Below are 20,476 nucleotides of genomic sequence, written 5' to 3' on the forward strand. Positions count from 1 at the left end.
AAGATAGACAAGACATAGTTCCTAATCCCACTCAGAGCTCTGGTCTAGTAGGAAAAGGTAATGACATAAGAAAATAAAAATAAAATAATATATATATGAGATAGAGATTTGCATGGATGAGGGAGGGTGGAAGAGAGACACAGCTTGTGGAGCTGGAGAGTTAGAGGATTGACTGAGACAGAACAGTGGAAAGCAGCCATTATCAAACACAGAGAAAACATGATTTGTGTTTTTTCATTGCTGTTGATGTACTTGATTAAAGTAAGTAAAAGTTGAAAATGTTATGAATCTGCTTATTAAAATACATAAATGATCTTGTGGAAAACTTTGTTATCTTGTTGCATTGGGTTTAGGAAACTGCATTTCCAACTTGAGGATGTAGAGCCACAACACTCAGAAATCTGTCTCCTTTTGAGTGCTGGCTGAGTAGCTTGTTGATAATAGACATATTTAGTTATCATCTTGAGGAAAAGAGAGAAGCATATTTTTTGCCTCAGAAAGGCTGCCAATTTTATAGTGGAAAACACAAAGGAATCTTCATTAGAAGACTGAAATGCATAAAATCTGATAGAGGTGGAATCCCATGGTTAATAATTTGGGTTTGACATAGACAGGGAATCATCTATGTATAGGATAAGCATGTATTATTTTCCAATATTGCCCCCTTTTTAATACCAGTTATAACAAAAGAAATTACATGTTTTTATTGATACAGGCATATTACTAGCATATTATGTTAAGCAAACAAATCAGTGAATTTGAGAGGTACTTGGCCTTTTTCTCATTTATTTGTACCTATTTTCCTGTCTTTTCCATGAATTTTTATTTATTCTGTGAATTTTTAATAGAGATATTGTCATTTTGGCTAATAATTAGTGGATAGGCGTACAGTATTTGAGGTTAGAATATGCTGAATTCTTGTAGTTGGTTGGTGATTTTTTTTATGAATTTCAGAATAACAATAGATATTACTTTTATATACTGTTAGGCCTTTTATGGATTCTCTCACTGAATTTTTAAAGCAACCCTCAGAGCTAGGGTTACAGCTGTATTCTCATTTTTATACATGAGGAGACCAATGTACAGAAAGTAGCGTGGCTTCATAGTCAGTCCTTTTAACCATGGTACTAAACTGAATTTTTAGGTTTCTTATTGAGCTTCCAGTATTACTTGTACTTCTTAAAAGTTTACCTTATTTGGAAAAATTGCTTTGAATTTGATGTTTGTTACTTATATTCATAAGCACATTTTCTTGAAACACCATAATTGGAAAAAGAGTACTGGTAATATTGAGATAAAACATCAGGTTCTTTTTCCATTTGCCACTGTGTCTTCCCAAAGGGAGATAATGTAGTTTTTATCATTCCCATCACAGATTGAGAAGAAAATCTAAAATGCCTTGATAATTTACTAGAGGTAGTTAAGATTTTGAACTAACAGTTATAACTGTTATTTAGGAAACTTTAAGCAAAGTATTTGAAAATCGAAGCTTGAATTATTAAAAATGCAGTGAATTAGTTAAGAGGTGTACACAGGAAATACTTCAGTGCATCATTTGGTTTTCTTTCATATGTCAACTCTTTTTGCTTGATTAGTAACATGGATCCAGTAACAGATGAATACTTTGAGTATAATACCTTATTATATTCTTTTGTGAGCAGTATCAAATACTTGTTGTATGAGCTAACTGTCCAGTGCCAAACTATTTGAAATTTAACACAAAGTATACTACCTTGCCTTTATTCTATTCTGTTCTTCAGATTGGAGAGATAATAACAGTGCAAAGAAAAGAATTGTGAAGCCAGGTGGTTCTCCTACTTCTGTAGCTATATAATCTTGAATGAATCACTTCCTGTTCTGGGCTTATTTCCTCATTTGTATTTATTTGTATGTTACCATCTAAGATAATTTCTTTATGTAGTTAACAAAACTGACAAAGTCAAAAGACAGCTGTAGGAAGAGTAAGTAACCATAAATAGAAACTATAATAATCACTTTTTAGCAAAATAGTGTAATAAAAATTTCTATCCATTGTGATGAAAGAATAGGTAGGGAATGAATTAGTAAAGAGTGGGACACAGATGACCAATTTTCAAAGAGCTAGAATACAGTAAAATAGTGCTTGCATCCTATTCATTGTAGTTTAATCTTCAGGGCTTCAGAAGGTACTTCAGGATTTGGCAGGACCTTTTGGTCATCATTACAAACATTTTTTGGGTAGTTAGATGCATGGAGATACCAGAAAAAAGAAGTTTCAGTTCATAAAATGCTAGAAGTCAGCTTTTGCTTTGTCCTTTATCTCAGTAGCTATTGCTATCTTCAGTGCAAAGTATTTTATAAAATACATTTGTGTTTTGTTGTTGTTGTTGTGTGTATATGGAAAGACTTAACTATAGATAAGTATTTTAAAGTTTTTTTTTTAAGATTTTATTTATTTATTTGACAGAGATCACAAGTAGGCAGAGGGCAGGCAGAGAGAGAGGAAGAGAAGCAGGCCTCCTGCTGAGCAGAGAGCCTGCTGCGGGGCTGGATCCCAGGACCCTGGGATCATGACCTGAGCCGAAAGCAGAGGCTTTAACCCATTGAGCCACCCAGGCGCCCCTACATAAGTATTTTAGACTCAGAAATTTAAATTTCCTTTTGCCATATTTTGTCCTATAGACTTAGTGGTTAGCAGAAGTGGGCTTGGATCCAGATGCGCAATTTGAAGAAACTGAAAATGGAGAAAAATGGAGATGAAGCAAGACCTAGATACTAGACTCACTTGCTGTTCCTGAAGTTAATAGTTCTGATCTGATCATGCTTTGTTTCACATCAGTGAGAAAGGGAAAGATGAGATAGTGTTAGAACAGGTGACCATTACACTGTGGAGAAGCAGTGTCTTCCAACAGGAGGTCTTAGAACTAGTTGTCATGGTGCTCATTCCTTGCTTTGTTGTCTCTGCTTTCTAACCTGCTTCCAGTTTTAGATTAACCAGGTGAGGCCTAGTCTTTGCTTTTCCTTCCTATGTTATTATAGTAATTCTGTGCTTGAGAAGAGGGTATCCAGAAGTTACAGTATCATTCCAGAATGACCTAATGTGATAATTCCTTCTTACTGGTTTCTCAGATACGGATATCCTGTGTCATCGATGGTGGTTGCATTTAGAATTTGTGTGATTTTTTTTTTAAAAAAAAACAGATTGTGATTTCTGTTTTTTAAAAAAACAGATTGTGATTGTGTTTCTGTTGTTCACTGTCCCATAAATTTAATCTGGAACATAAAATTACTCTTTTGTGCCACAAGGGGCATAATATAGATAGTAATAACTTTCACCTAATTTGAGAGGTTTCTTCTGGGGCTAAAATCAAGAATGTAAAAATGGTTTCACTTGTTCAAAGAGTTGTACAAAGATTGGTAGGATAGTGCATATCTACTTTTCTTCCCAATTCATCCCAGTGTCTAAGCTTACTTTTTTTTGCAAGTTCTTTTCTGGCATTCCCATGATTATCTAAAGGGACCCAAGAACACATTTTATAGTATCTTCACCCTAAATATACAAGAAACACTTCTGTTTGGTTTAGGCTTAAGAGTGCTGGCATATGATCCAGAAAGGGTCATAGTTTGCTTTTGTGTGGTTATACTCATTTCTTGACTATGTACCTTTCAAGTTCGTTTTGGCTTGTAAATGAAGTCAGGGAGGGGTCTATTGTTTTGCTTGCTCGTAGTTGGCATTCATTGTCCTTTCTCTATCATTGATTTAATCACATCACAGCCCATAAAATCACTTCCGGATCACAAGCTAATAAGAAATTGAGTTATCTCATTGTTCTGTTTGATGGCTCTTTTGGACATGTTCTTCCGGTATTTGAAACATCCAGCCTAATAATCTGCCTCAAATCCTGTAAGAAGGGTGGGATCTTTGTTTTTTGATTCTAGCAATCTTCAAAGGATCTCACTATGCCCATTTGACTTTCTATAAAATAAGACTTTCACAAAGGTATAAAGAAGAATTCCTTGACTAAAATAGCATGAGGATTAATGCTTATAGCATCTGTGTACTCGATATGGAATAGAAATAATAAAATGAAATAGAGACAAATCGTAAGATTTTACATATTAACCAAAGATTGATAGTTTGGATTAGTGAATGGAAAGTAATTATAAACCAGTATGTTTTATCCAGAACTAACATCTAATAGAAGGAATGAGGAAGACATCTCTGTATGTCAGAATGTTACCTGTAGATAAATTTGAGGCAGAAAATGGAAACAGTGGAGTGTGTTTGGTTATGTGTAAGAGGGGAAATTAAGAAATAGTATTGGTAAGATAGTATGAATAGAATATGGATAATTACTTACTATACTATAAATGTTTTATAAATATAGTATAAAATAAACACAAAAACAAGACAAGGTGTAGGAGACTACAGCTACCTCCCCTAGTGCTGGAAATTTTCTTAAGGCAGAGTAAATGAAAGTTCTTACCCTGCAAGAAGCCTATCTTGCTCTTGCTTAATTCTAAGTGTAAAGAAGGAACTTTCTTTGGTTCCTTAGTGCTCAGCTATCTCTTTGGTTCTTCAACTACTGGTGAGGTGGCACCTGGGTGGCTCATTTGGTTAAGCATCCAGCTCTTGGTTTCAGCTCAGGTCATGATACCAGGGTTGTGAGATGAAGCCTTGTGTCTGGCTCCACATTCGGCTTGAAGTCTGCTTAGGACACCCTATCCCTCTTCCCGTGTCCCCGTCCCCTGATGTCTGTGTGCTTGCTCTCTCTCTCTATTAAATAAGTAAATATAAAAAAACCAAAAAGCAAACTACTGGTGAAGCTGAAATGATAAAATTCAAGAGTATGACCTAAGGGCCAAGGAAGGGAGTATTAGTTATAAGTATATATTTTGTTTAGGAAACCTCATTTATTTTTCTGAACTTTTTGAGACCACAGATATTAAAAACCTGATACTTCAAGAAGATTAGGAAGTTGTAAAGTCAAAAGTGAGGTGATACAATCATTAATTATACCAATTAGAAAGATAGGTATTTGTGCTTGAGAAGAGGGTACTGTCCCTTCAACTCTTGAAGGCATAGGTGGAAGACTTAATAAACGAAATAATTGTTCAGGATTCATTTTAAATGAAGAAAAGTCAGTAACCAAACATGTATTTTAACAAGAAGTTGACTGAACCTGTGATCTTTGCCAAGAAACTAAGAAAAATCAGAGGCTTGGTGAAAATGCTAAGAATGGTATTTTAAATACCATGCACTTAAAGAAAGGGATATACCCATTGTGGATTGTGTAATCATTAATTGAGGATCAAGGTATAGGACAGCTGTATCTCTTCTATTTTACTTTTATGATCTCTATAGAGATTGTCTTCAAAGTGGGAAGACTAAGACCAGGCGAAGAGGAAATTGGTAAGGCAAGAGAGTCACTAAACTGCCTGAACTAGTTAGGTTTCCAAATCAAGATAATGATATCCCATGGTACTAAAAAATCTTGTGAAAGTATGCCTGCGGAACTGGCATGGGCAATCTATTGTGAATGTTGCAGTGTAGGAGAAGTTCCTAGGATACTGAAGATGAACAAACGACCTCATTTTTCAAAAAGGTAAGGTAGTTTGGTGTTCCCTTATGGAAGGGAACAGGGAAGAAATTGGGCAGAGAACAGAGGTGTGCAGCAGGCCTCACGGCCTCAGCTGACCCTACCTGTAGTTTTGGAGCTGGAATGGCCTGTCAGAGTTAACCCAGGAGGGACCAAAATCCCTAAACTTTTATGTTTTGCTTTTGGTCTATAAGTGGACGTACACCACTCCTAGAAGTACTTGACCTTGGGTGATGTAGCTCTCTGCAGCTAGAGCAATTCCTGAAAGATTGTTGAGGAATCTGGACAGTGTGTTTCCATATTCACCCCTTTGCAGAGTTTTTGCAGATTTTAGGACCGATATGTATCAAGTACCTGTCACAAGTCTGGATACAAAGTAGATCCTCAGTAATGGACAGTGTGTATTATTTTTATTGTTGGTTCTGTCCTATTGAGAATTTTGATTATTTCAGAGAAGACCATTATGTACACCTAACATTTATGAAAACCAAAAATGGTAGGGATATTTAAACCTTCTGGGGGAAAAAAGAATGAAATTTCAAAGTGTCCTTAATCAGTAATTTCTCTGACATCAGCAGTAGCAACTTTTTTCTAGATAGGTCTCCTGAGTCAAGGGAAAAAGAAAACAAAAATAAACTTTTGGGACTATATCAATAAAGTAAAAAGTTTTTGCACAGCTAAGGAAATAACAGAACTAAAAGGCAAACTACAGAATGAGGAAAAGTATTTGCAAATGACATATCAAATAAAGAGTTAGTATCCAAATATATAAAGAACTTACACAACTCCACACCTAAAAAAACAAATAATCCAATTAAAAGATGGGTAGGAGACGACAGACATTTCTCAAAGAAGACATACAGATGGCCAATGGGCTTATGAAGAGATACTCATTGTCACTTATCAGGGAAGTACAAGTTAAAACTACAATGAGATATCACCTCACACCTGTCAGAATGGCTAAAATCAACAACATAAAGAAGATGTGGTCCATATATACAATGGAATATTATGCCTCCATCAGAAAGGATGAATACCCAACTTTTGTATCAACATGGATGGGACTGGAAGAGATTATGTTGAGTGAAATAAGTCAAGCAGAGAGAGTCAATTATCATATGGTTTCACTTACTTAGTGGAGCATAAGGAATGACATGGAAGACGTTGGGAGATGGAAAGGAGAAGTAGGTTGGGGGAAATCGGAGGGGGAGACAAACCATGAGAGACTGTGGACTCTGAGAAACAAACTGAGGGTTTCGGGGGGGATGGGGGGGATGGGTGAGCCTAGTGGTGGGTATTATGGAGGGCATTTATGGCATGGAGCACTGGGTGTGGTTCTAAGCATTGAATTCCGGAACACTGAAAAAAAAAAATAAAATGAAAAAAGTAATAGCTCAAATCAAGAAGTAATTTAAATGTCTACCACAGAATGTTAAATAAATTATGGTGTATCTGTATAGTGGACTATAATACAATCGTAAATATTAAATTTAAATAATATTTAATTTTATAAGCCCTTATCCCTGATAGAGTATTTATTAATAAACCAAAACATAAAATTATGGAGTATTATAATTGTATAAAAATATTTGTATGCAAATGCATGGGGAAAAGTCAGTGGGAAATATATTGACTTAGTGGGGATATTTGGTTGCAGGTAACTTTAAATTTTCTTTATATTTTTCCTTGTTCCCAAGTCTGTATAATACATTTATTGTATGGTCATTTTTTTCCCCACTTACTTGTTTTTAAGCATCTATGGAATGCAGGACTGGTTTAAGAGTGAAAAAGTCCAGGAAATTTTGGTTGTATCTTGGTTCTTCTTTGGATTATAATTAATATTTCCCCAAATGCAGTTTCAGTCTTTATTAACAGGAATACAGTTTAAAATGAAGAAGGCACTAGTTCATTTATGCCCAATTCTAGGTACTGTACCTTGGGTAACCTTGAGTTGTTCAAATGAACATATATGTCCTAATCATATAAAGAATTGGCCATTTCTTAGGAAAGGTGTAGTGGAGTGATATTTAAAGTAGTGTAAAGTTATGCTAGTTTTTTTTTTTTTTTAAAGATTTTATTTATTTATTTGTCAGAGTGAGCACAGGCAGACAGAGTGGCAGGCAGAGGCAGACGGAGAAGCAGGCTCCCTCTGAGCAAGGAGCCCGATGTGGGACTCGATCCCAGGACACTGGGATCATGACCTGAGCCGAAGGCAGCGGCTTAACCAACTGAGCCACCCAGGCGTCCCAGGTTATGCTAGTTTTTATTCTGTATTCTTTTAAAGAAAATATCTTGATCTAGGTTCAGTGGAAGAAAGGTACAGGGAAACAAATTTTAGTTAAGACATTTCTAATTATTAGATGCCCCCTTCCCTCACAATGGCCTGGCTTTGGTAGAAGTAAAATATTCCAATACTAAAAACATTACCATTAAGCAGGATTTTTACACTTTCCTACAAGGTTCCTGTAAATAAGCCTTAAGAGTTCTGTAAATATTTATAATATATTTCAAAAACTAAATACAACTAATTAAACTGTAATTTTAAAATAACATATTCACTCAAATGTTTCAAGTACCAAATTTTAACACTTGGAAATTAATAACATGTTTCAAAGGTGCTGCCTAGTTGACTTGTTTTTGTGCATACCTCTGAATCAAGTTGTTCCTGCTTGCTTAGGTTTTCTGAGTTCAAGGTCAGTCAGTTATTTACTAATAATATCTGTGTGTCTCTGTGAATCAGGATTTTTTTTTTTAAGATTTTTTATTTATTTGACAGAGGGAGACACACAGAGAGAGGGAACAGAAGCAGGGAGAGTGGGAGAGGGAGAAGCAGGCTTCCTGTGGAGCAGGGAACTCCATGTGGGGCTCCATCCCAGGACCCTGGGATCCTGACCTGAGCCGCAGACACTTAGCGACTGAGCCACCCAGGTGCCCATCTGTGAATCAGGAGTTTTTTTAATACTCTAAAACAAAAATACAGAAATAAACTGGAGACAGAGGTGGATATAAGATTATAATCATCAGTACCTTCTGATTTAATATTTTTATATTCATCAAAACAGATTCGTTGTTTTCAGTGACTGATTTATTTGAACAATACTATTTTGTTTTATGTATGGGAATTTTACCAGAAACTATTTGAAAAAGATGTCTATTGCTAGATGTTTAGAAAAGTCTGATATGGAGAATGGTCATATCTACCTGTAGAACATATTTTGAATCTTCCTTCTTCTCTATTTCTCTTGCCTTAGTCCAAGCCACCAACATCTGTCATTTATACAACCTCAAAAACTTTGTTCGATCTCACTTCAGCTCCTATAATCATTCTCCACAAAGTAGCTGGAGTGATCTTAAAATTTAAAGTAATATCATGTCCTTGCTTAGAACCTTCCATTGTTGCCTTTCGTCTCTAACATAATTTCATACCTTTCCATTCTCTTCCATCCCACAAACGTGCAAAGGTCTTTGCTGCCTGAGGATCTTTGCTTCTTCCTTAACCTGGAATGCTCTTAATTCCATTCTTCACCTTGGTAACTCCTCATCCTTTGTGTTTCAGTTTAAATGTCACCTCGTTAAAGTAGAGGTGAAAACTGTGTTCCTTTTTATCACTCTGGGTTAGAAATAAGCATTTGACCTGACTTTATTCTTCTCTGTATGAGAAGTGGGGCAGGGAGAGGAGTACGATTTCATCTAGCACAGTGGCCTGCAGCATAGTAAGATTTTAGTTTATATTTATAAAGATATGAGTGCATGCTTCTGTTTCAAAGCTGGGGGAGGATGAGATGGAGGCCTGTTGAAAGAGTAAAGGTGTCTTCTCTCCACATACTATTTAGTGAAAAGTAGTATGTTTAGTTAGTTTTGGCCATTTATAAATATTTTACAGATCTAATAAAACTAGGCTGAAAGAGTTGTTAAATGGCTTGACCCAAAGCAATGTGACGTTTTCATATGTATGTCATCAGTATGACTATGTCAGTACTACACTCAATTCTGTTAAGTCCTATAAATCTACGATTATTAATTTGGAAGTAAAGAAAGAAAATACTATCCATGCAGAAACTGTGGTCACTTGGAGAGTCATTTTTCACCTTATAGAAGCTGTTCCCCTGAAGCCTTACATACATGTAATGCCAGCTTTTTAGTAAAGGCCAGGTAGAAAAATTGCCTTCTTAGTTGAGATAAGGGTGTGACAAATCTTTTGATGGGGTCAGAATAAAACTGCAAACAGAGTAGGTAGATTTTACTCTGTTCTTTGTCATTAATCTGCTAACTGAGTTAAGGTTGTGTTCACCTTTAAATACCAGAAAGTTCTAACAGCAATTTAAAGAAATGGAAGAAGGGCACTTTTTTCGCACAAGTCCGGATATGGTAGTCCAGAACTGCTTGCCAGTCCATAATGGGTTGGCTTTTGCCCTCCTGCTGCTTACCACAGGGATAAAGCCATAAAAGGACATATGCCTTTGCTAGATGGCACTTCTAAGAAAGTTTTTAATCACACGTCTTACGTTTCACTGGTGGAAATTCATCGCATGTCCCCTTGCAGATGGAAAATGACTAGGGAGACAGTGAATAGTGTGTATCTTGTGCTCCCTCATCTAATGTCTTTTAGCACGATAGTCCAAGTACCTAATACCTAATACTAATTAATGCATTGTGCCTTTTAGATTTACCTTGGTGCAAAAGCATACAGTGGAATTTAACCAGGTGGCAATGGCTAATTCAGATGGATCCGAAGCTATGCTGAACAGAGTGATGACAAAAGATAATATTGGTGTCGCTGTGGTATTAGAGGTCCACAAAGAACTATTTGGAACAGGTGAGTACCATTTAAAATATTCTTACTAAAAATAACCACCATCTTGTGCTTTCCATTTCAGACAAGTGCGTAGATTCTGCCTTATTTGTCGCACAGTGATTTTTTGGTCTTTGAGGAAAGTTAGGGGAGATGGGCTGGAAAATAACACTAATTATGTAAACCATCATATATATATCTAGGGATATTACTTACCAGATAATCTGTAAAAAGGAAAGTCTTTAATATGCCATTATTTCCGAAAGGTTATTTGAAGTAGGAAATGCTGAATTTGGAAATTATGATGAGTTGGTTCTCTTTTTAGCCATATTTTTAGCTTCTTGAGTGTGAAATCTTTTGTCTTTAAGGTTAAGTACTTGGCAAGTTTTCTCTAATTTCTTTGTTATATCTCCGTCATTGTCAGGGTAAGAGCGGGATCTTTTATCTACCTGGTACTTAGCTTTTGCGTTTTAGATTATTTATAGCTTCTTTCAAAGTCAGAAACTCATTATGTACTTTGCATATTGAGACCTTTTTTTCCCCTTTATCCTGCCTGCCTTTGCACATTTCATTGTTTACTTAATTAGTATATTTTAGGCAAGAGCAAGAAGATGTTAAGACCACATTAGGGCTTTATTTTTAAACTTTTTTTCTGTTCTTACTGTAGAAGAAAAGATGTTTGCCTTGAGTATTGATTTGAATTATTCAGACCATGCCTATCTGTCAAACCTCCCTTTTCTCTTTGTTATTTTATCCATCATCAGATAATCTTTGATAAGATATTTTAAATTTTTCTTCTTTTTTGGTCTTTCCATTTTTACCTACTTTTATGTCCTTTCCAGTCTTACTCTTTTCAAAAGTTAGTTACCTCTTTTTTTGGTAACTTCAATTCATGAAAATTGAATTTCTTTTGGAGTTTTATTCTCCTTTTAGTATTCAGAAAAGTAATTAGAAATTATACAGCAGATACTTACACATTTTGAAATACGGCTCTTATTCCTACAAGAGGAATTTAATATAGAAGGTGCTGATGGCTCCGTTGTTTTTAATAGTTCTTAATATTTAATATAGTGAACATTTAATGTACAGCCAGAAGTGACACTACAGAATTTCTAGGAAAAGAGTGGAGCATAGAGAATTTTCGCTATAAGATTTTATCTTGTCAAATTGCTTTAAAAATGACTTCCTATATTTGTAAGTCATATATCCAATAAGGGGTTAATATCCAAAATATGTAAATAACTCATAAAGCTCAATAGCAAGAAAAATGAATAATCAGATTAAAATATGGGCAGAGTGTCTGAATAGACCTTTTTTCAGGGAAGACAGAGATGACCCAACAGGCACATGAAAAGATGCTCAACATCACTAATCATTAGGGAGATGGAAATCAGAACCACAATGAGTTATCACCTCATACCTGTTAATATGGCTATTATCAAAAGGACAAGAAATAACAAGTCTTGGTGAGGCTGTGGAGAAAAGAGAACTCTTGCACATTGTTGGTGGGAATGCAAACTGGTGCAACCGCTGTGAAAACAGTATGGAGGTTCCACAAAAAATTAAAAATGAAAATCCTAACTTGAAAAGAGCTATACACCCCCATGTTATTGCATCATTATTTACAATAGCCGTGGCATGAAAGCAGCCTATGTGTCCCATCAACAGATGAATGGATAAAGAAAAGGTTGGATATATACCCAGTGAATACTGTTCAGCTGTAAAAAAAAAAAAAAAAAAAAGTCTACCAGTTGCATTGATGTGGATAGACCTTGAGGGAGTTATGCTAGATGGAATAAGTCAGAGAAAGCGAAATATTGTATATCTTCACTTATATCTAGAATCTAAAAAACAAAACAAATGAACCATGACAGCAAAACCAGAGCCACAGATACAGAGAATATACAGTGGCGGTGGCCAGAGGGGAGAGGGATTAGGGAACGAGGAAAAAGACTGAAGGTACAAACTTTCATTTATAAATAAGTCATGGGGATATAATGTATGGCATGAGGGCAGTGCACTTGAAATTGATGAGAAAGTAAACCCTGGGGCTCCTGGGTGGCTCAGTGGGTTAAAGCCTCTGCCTTCGGCTCAGGTCATGATCTCAGGGTCCTGGGATGGAGCCCCGCATCGCATCGGGCTCTCTGTTCAGCGGGGAGCCTGCTTTCTCCTCTCTCTCTGCTTGTCCCTCTGCAGGCTTGTGATCTCTGTCAAATAAATAAATAAAATCTTTAAAAAAAAAAAAAGAAAGTAAATCCCAAGAGTTAACTTTATATGGTGACAGATGGTAACTCATTTTGCAATGCATGTAAATATTGAATCATTATGTTGTACATCTGAAAGCAATGTAATGTCAATTATACCTCAATAGAATTTTTTTTAAATGTCTACTTCTGTCACATATAGCAGACACTTCAGTTACTTGTTTATACTCAACATTGAAGATAATTATATCTTAGTAAGGTGAAAGGAAACTTAATTTTATCAAAACAGTAGACTTAAAAATTAGGTCTTTTTCTGCAGAGTTTTATATTTTCAATAGAAAAATTTAAGAGATATTTCTACAGATTTTTTTTTGTAGTTTTAAGATTTTATTTAAATTCCAGTTAGTTAAAATACAGTGTAATATTAGTTTCAGGTGTAGAGTTTAATGATTCATCACATACTTACAACACCTGGTGCTTATCACAAGTGCCCTCCTCAATACCCATCACCATTTAGCCATCTCCTTCACCTCCCTCCCACCCCGCAACCTCAGTGTGTTCTCTATAGTTCAGAGTCTGTTTTCTGGTTTGCCTCTCTTTTTCCCGCATGTTCATTATCTTTTTTTTCCCTTAAATTCCACATATGAATGAAATCATGCAGTATTTGTGTTTCTCTGACTTAGTTCATGTAGTAGTGTACTCTCCAATTCCACATCATTGCAAATGGCAAGATTTCATTCTTTCTGATGGCTGAGGAATATTCCTGTGTGTGTGTGTGTGTGTTTGTGTATACACACCACATCTCTATCCATTCATCAGTACGTGGACATTTGGGCTTTCCCCATGATTTGGCTATTGTAGATAATGCTGCTATAAACATTGAGGTGCACGAATCCCTTAGAAGAACTACTTTTGAATCCTTTGGCTGAATACCTTATAGCACAATTGCTGGATCATAGTGTAGTTCTATAGAAATTTTAATAGAAAATGAATTGTGCACGTTTACTAATACTGCAATAGTGCAAAAGCATATAAAATAAAAAGTAAGTTCCTTATTCATACTCTGTAGGAGTAGCTCTTGCTAATTTCTTACTTTCATTTCTTATTAGTAATTTCATTACTAATAGAGACTGTATGTATATGTATGTATGTATAGTTTAAATGGCCTCATACCATGCACATTGAACTTTGTGTTTTCAGTATTTTATGGATGTCTTTCTCTGTACCTGTTAACCAAGTTTTATTTTTACAAATTTTAATGTTTTGTCTACTTTGTTTCCCATTTTGACAGTTAATACTTATTTTGACAAAATTTATAAAGCAATTTTAGGGGGAAGAAAGAACCTTTTTTAGTTGAATATCTCACTTTCCAAATGAACCTAAGTACCAAAAAAGTTAAGCATCCCAAAACCAAAATAAACAGTAAAAAAGCCAGGTCCAAAAACTGTGTGTCCAGATTTTTGAGAGCACATTATTCTTGTGTCTCCTTTTTAAAATTACTCCCTTTGGGTGTTTAGTATGAATTTGTTTTGGTAGGAAACTTTCTTACTTACTTAATTTGTACAAGATAATACAGTGTTATTACCTTTTGTTGATCCATCACTGATGTGCTCAGGAAATGCAAGGTGAGTGAGTACTGGGCAGTGGGAAGAATTTAAATTAAGGTTTAGGTCATTCAAGTAACTGAAAACCTGCCTCACTAAGTGATTGTGATCTTTAAATGACAGAGATATTTAAAGTGCTTGTTTACACCAAGAACTCAGCAAGTCAAGGAACTATAATCAAATGTTGATTGTATCATGATATAATTCTTAACTTGGGCATATAGAGCAGAAATTGGCAAACTTTTTCTATAAAGGGCCAGAAAGTTAACATTTCAGTCTCTGTGGGCCACATACAGTCTCTTTCACAGTCTTTCGAAGATATTTTTGTAGACTTCTTTGAAAATGTAAAAGCAGGGTTAGCTCATACAGGCTGTACAGAAACAGATGGTAGCCCAGATTTAGCCTGTGGCTGCGGTTTGTCTGCCCTGAGCTAGAGGAGTAATTCCCATGTTGGGATTACCAGAATCTTAGCATTTTAGCTTCTAAGAATTACATTATGAGATAAAATGGAAGATACAAATTAATGGAAAAAAAATGAGGGGCTCTGGGTTTTTGGGAGAAAACCTTAAGATAATTGCTTTTTTGAGACTTAAAGCATAATCTTACCCTCTTTTTTCAAATGTTTACATTTAGGTATGAAGCCTATTCATGCTGCAGACAAACAGCTGCTTATAGTGGCAAATGCCCACATGCATTGGGACCCAGAGTATTCTGATGTGAAACTCATCCAGACCATGATGTTTGTCTCAGAGGTTAAAAACATTCTGGAGAAAGCCTCTAGTAGGCCTGGCAGCCCAACCGCAGATCCTAATTCCATCCCGCTGGTGCTATGTGCAGATCTTAACTCATTGCCAGATTCAGGTATTTATAACATCATTTCCTCATTCCTCTCAGTTTTGCTTTAACTGCTAGTTGAAGAGCTAGATAGCTCCCAACTTCTGAGTGAATTTCTCTGCCAGATTAAGGGAGTGTATTAGTATGCATCCAGGGATGATAGGCTCTTGGGTAATTGAGAGTTTAATATAGAAGCTATTAACACAAATGTGTACGGGGTTAAGGTACACAAAGTAAGGGGTGGTGCAGTCCTCTGCTACTAAGGGAATTAGGGACCTTTACCACATCTACACCTAAAGGTTTAGAAAATGGTAGGAGCTTTTACCAGAACTTGGAAAAAGTAGTTATAAGAAGAGGATTATGTAGTAGGAGTGAAGGCAGAGCCATCAATAAAATGGGAGTCTCACTCTGCTCTCCTGCCAGTCTGCCCATGACCAAATCCAACCGGCAGGTAGAGTGGGAGGAGGGGTTGCAATTGATTACATCAGCCTCCTGAGGCACAGAGTGCAGTGGAGAAGAGGCAACCAGGAAATATTCAGCACGGGTAGTTTAATAGGGTTGCAACTTTTCAGTGAATTCATTAAGATAAATTACTAATATTTGGTGCAAAAGACTGATCCATGTTCTCCTTGGATTTGACTTTACTTCTAGAGCTCCACTAAACTACTTTATGTCCTAACTTACATTATTTTAGATCTCTGGAAAAATTAATTTCTGCATTTTAGGTATTAAAGTTCAATGTAAAACATTTAAGTATTGCTGTTTTGCTATTACTAAATTTTTTATATGTTCAATAAGCTATTTTAAATTGTTTACTCTCTCAACAGTAAATGTGACATAATGCAAATACTTGCAATTGGAAACTCATAAGTCACAAATCTCCTCAGTAAATAAATGTTATCTTCAATAAATACTTGTCTTCAGCACCTAACCCAGTTGGCACCTTAACCGTGTCTTCCTTTCTTAGTCCTTCTTTTGAGTTGAATGCTCTCAAGTACAAGTTTCTGCTGCTTCATTTGCTTTCTTTAAGCCAGGGAGCTGTCATCTGACAGCACAGCATGGTGAGCTGATTCTGCAGCCAGACCACCAGGGTTGGAACCTGGTTCTACCACTTACAAGTGCAGTCTCTGAGTTCCTCATTTTTAAGTAAGGGGATAACAATTTCATCCACCACATAAAGTTGTGAGTTTGTTAAGTGTATAAAGCACTTGGAACAGTGCCTAACATGTAGTAAGTGCTAGATAAGTGATAGTTGCTTTTCACATATTCACAGTACTGATACTGTGCTCATGATATGTTGATACTGTGTTATATGCTCAATACTATGTTGATACTGTGCTCATGATACTGATACTTAACTCATGATATGTTGCTGTCATTCCTGATCACAGACAGAAAGAGATGGCTAACAGTCTTCACTAATCATCATCAAAAGGGTTCTGATATAGTTCTCATATTTGCTTGTTAAATGGAAGCAATGTATTTTTCGAATGCTTCCACTCTTTTTAGCTCTTTATACATATCTAATATTTTTGACCAAGTAGCATACAATGTCCCTTATAGTATGAAACTGAAAGAGCCTCACTGTAGTTCAAAATAAAGAATATTTTCTACCTAACCTAGACATAAAAGTGTTGAAGATTCAAAATCTATTTTTGTTGTAAATGACTTTTTATTATGTATGCTGTATTTTACATATTCCCAAAGTTGTTAATTGACTGCATAGAATAGTGAAATACTAACGAGATATAGTGGTTTAGGATAATATTCTAAAAGCCTTCAGGGTTAAGACTTTCTTGGTGAATGCCACCGTGGGCTCAGGGAATCCTCTTTAGCTTGAAGAACCATTAAGAAACCTGAAGATACTTCTGGATGATCCTGATACTTTGTTCTGGAATAGTGAAATACTCTTCAGTCTGATTTAACCATATGAAATTGTTGGTGTTTGATTTTTTTTTTTCTTTTTAGCAGTGACAACCACAAAAAGGCAATTGCATATGGCTCAACCTAATTAAATCATCCCGAACCTGGTATATCCACCTGACAACAAAATTTTGGTCATAAAGTCCTATAGAAGGTCTAAAATGCTAAATGGTAGTATTCCTTCCTTCTTTACTAGGTGTCGTGGAATATTTGAGCAACGGAGGAGTTGCTGACAACCATAAAGACTTCAAGGAGCTAAGGTACAATGAGTGTCTTATGAACTTCAGCTGCAATGGCAAGAATGGGAGCTCAGAAGGGAGAATCACACACGGCTTCCAGCTGAAGAGCGCCTATGAAAATAACTTGATGCCTTACACCAATTACACCTTTGATTTCAAAGTGAGTGACCGCCTCTGGGCTGACGCAGAACTTATTTCAAATACAAACATAGGACAAGAAAGATAAATATTATTTATAATGCTTACTTGTATAATCTTCGGGAATTTTTAGATTCTCAAAATGTCTTGACTAAGTATGCTTCTAAATGTCAGGAGATTTGTTAGCTTTGTTTTTTTTTTGTCATTACTGATTTGAGAACTTTTTTAAACCTTCAAATTTTCACATTTGAAGTAATACTGATAAATAACAAAAACTTCCAAAATGCTTAGTTCAGAACACTTTATATTTATTAATATAGTTAACCTTCACTTGTCCATACCATCCCTAACTTTCAGTAAGGATCTAAATAATAAGCAACCTGATACGGGTATATGGGTAATTTGACCTTGAATGAGTTTACATAATAGTCTCTCAAAATTTTCTTTCTACTTTCCATTGATGTCTTATTTATCTTTAAATTTTCTGAGTTTCTTTGGGAGATGGGGTTAGAGATGGTTGTACTTAGGGTCTATTTTATATATATATGTCCACGTAGTCAAATTAATACATTCCCAGGCAGTGGAACACTCCAGGTTAATGAAAAAGAAAGATATTTTTTCAAAATAAAAAAATTTAGAGGACCCATGTACAGGACAAATTGTTCTTTAGAAAGATTGATTGTAGTGGTTTTCTGTAGGTAAGATTACTTTCCCTTTGCTATTTATCTGATCAGTCTTTCTGACTGTATGTAACTCCTCCATTGTACCTCTGTTTGACTTTCTGGCCCTTCAGGCATCTATACTAAAATCTTACACTATCTTGAAAAAAATGCAGATGTTAGAAAGTGGTTTCATGTAAGAAGCCTAGAGGGAATATAATAAAAATACCAAAGTAAGTTTTCAAAATGGCCTTTCACATCTCCAATAACCATTTTATATTTTTGGTGCTTGTTAGCCCCTTTTTAAGGAACAAATAGGAAGAAGGGAAATCTGTGTGATGTTATTAGTTGACTTTTGTGCTCATGAGGTGGAGGAAAAAATTGTGTAGAGTGAATTGAATCTGGTTTTAGTATTTTTGATGTTAGAGTAGAGTAGTTAGTACTGTCCCAAGTGATAGTTCGTTTTATTCAGTTCAGTCATATGCAGTCATGTGCTGGTAGACATTTAGTAACCAGCTTTCTGAGAAAAAGAAACACTAACTCCAGGTGCTTGCTGATTTCTGTGGTGTAAGTATTCCCATTCTGGTCGATTTCAAGCTCCCAACATATTACCATCGAATTCAGAGTGGGGATGAGGCACTAAGAAAGCAGGTACTATCTGACTGTAGCACACCCCTGCTCTTGTGCAACCTTAAAGGAAAACCTCTAGACTTCATAGCACATAGTTTACCATAGGTTGATTTCTATCCTTGTGACTATAGTGGTATGTAATACATCTCTGCCAGCGCAACTCAGAGTATCTGAATCAAAGTTCCCCACAATAAATGTTGCAGCTCTTATTGCTGTTTTAGTATGCGTGTGGGTAAAAGGACCAGATCATTTCTATCACATCTAGGCTTTGATAAATGTTATTTTTCCTTGTCCATCAATGGAAATTAGAGAAACAAAATTTGGGATATTAATCTGAGCCATCTTTCTTAACCATCTGCATTGTTTTAAAATCCTTTGTTGATATTTCTTCAAAAGATTTTACATGTGTTAATAATTGAATCAAAAATCTTATTGAACCATTTTCATTGTCCAAGGAAGTACAGGTAAAGAACCAAAAGTGCATGACTCAGAGAGTGTTTGATGTTTGAGTATGCAGGATAGGATGAGACAGAAGGATAGGGCTGTAAATCCGTGAGAGACAGGTGTACATGGGAAGATAAATATACTGGCTGACTTGATAGATAGATGGGTGGGATGGGAGGTGGGTGGGGCTGGAAAGATAGGATGACCAGAGGAAAAACGGGGCATACCTAACAACAGAGAATGAAGCTTTTAGTCCAAATAACAATGAGTGTTTCAATTTTATGTAAAGCGTTTTATGCCATCCTATTATTAAAGTCAATCAGTAAAAAAAGGATAGGTAATATAAAATATAATAGGATCATGTAATTAGCATTACATACGGATCTAAATACAGTATTCTGCCATTGGGTCAGTAGAGTGTTACATTTTACTCGTTTGGCTTAGCATTTGTTTCCTTTCTTGGTCCTTGAATAATTTAGAAATGTAGAAAAGTGATGTTTAGAAGTCAGATTCCTTTAATCTAGAACTAACTGGGGAGATACCAAAGGGTGGGTAAACAGGAGAATTACTTGTAGACCAGGTGTCTCATAATAGCTAACAGAATCCGGGCCGTAGACTGTGTGGCTTATAAATAACAGAAGTTCATTGCTCACAGTTCTGTAGGCTGGAAGTATAAGATCAGGGTACCGGCATGGTTGGGTTCGGATGAGGGCCCCCTTCGGGTTGCAGACTGCTGTTTTCCTATATCCTCAAGTGGCAGAGAGTCTAAGAGAGCTCTCTGGGGCCTCTTTTTATAAAGCACTAATTCCATTCTTGAGAACACTACCTTGATGACCTAATTAACTCCCTGAAACCCCACCTCCATCATATTAGGAGTTAGGATTTCAGCATGTGAAGTTTAGGGGGACAGAACCTTTAGACTGTAACAGCAGATACATTGAATTAATAGCTTAATTCAGACTTATCGCTGCTGCTGTTCTCTATCCCACCAATCTAAGGGTGTGGCTGAGCCAGTTAATGCAAGTAGTAAATCTTTCTCTATTCCATTATGAGATTTACAGTATATAATTTTCTAACATTCTTTTTATAAGACAAACTTAGCATAACGCTAGCTCATAAATTATTTCCATTATTCTTACCTTTTTTTCAAATACGTTTCTATAGACTTATTACAGTCTTTTCTATTATAAAGATTATTTTCCTTACATTATAGCCTTTTAAAAAGTTTGAATCAGAAAAAGGTTAGGAATCATTAGTCTAATAACCTACTTTTTGGATATGGCAGTATATAAATGTAAATACGTATGTACAGATATTTGGATGAGTTTGCAGATATGTCCTTGCTAAGGGTTCTGATGAAGAAATTTTGCTCTGGATGTTTCACACTGAGAAAATAGTTATAAGTGATGCCTCCAATTAAATATGTCTTA

The 20,476-nt window shown here is 35.8% G+C and overlaps 1 protein-coding gene across 5 annotated transcripts in view; it reads left to right on the forward strand.

Moving 5' to 3' along the window:
- The window catches only part of CNOT6L (CCR4-NOT transcription complex subunit 6 like), a 117,662-nt gene that overhangs the window by 88,254 nt on the left and 8,932 nt on the right, over positions 1–20,476 (forward strand). For all 5 annotated transcript variants that reach the window (XM_032883681.1, XM_032883430.1, XM_032883342.1 and 2 more), the window contains exons 9-11: positions 10,244–10,395; positions 14,813–15,040; positions 17,133–17,335. In XM_032883681.1, the coding sequence (XP_032739572.1) occupies positions 10,244–10,395; positions 14,813–15,040; positions 17,133–17,335 (583 nt within the window). The remainder of the gene's footprint in view (positions 1–10,243; positions 10,396–14,812; positions 15,041–17,132; positions 17,336–20,476) is intronic.

This window comes from Lontra canadensis, unplaced genomic scaffold, assembly GCF_010015895.1.
Source record: "Lontra canadensis isolate GAN:19392208 unplaced genomic scaffold, GSC_riverotter_1.0 scaffold1, whole genome shotgun sequence".
Lineage (NCBI taxonomy): Eukaryota > Metazoa > Chordata > Mammalia > Carnivora > Mustelidae > Lontra > Lontra canadensis.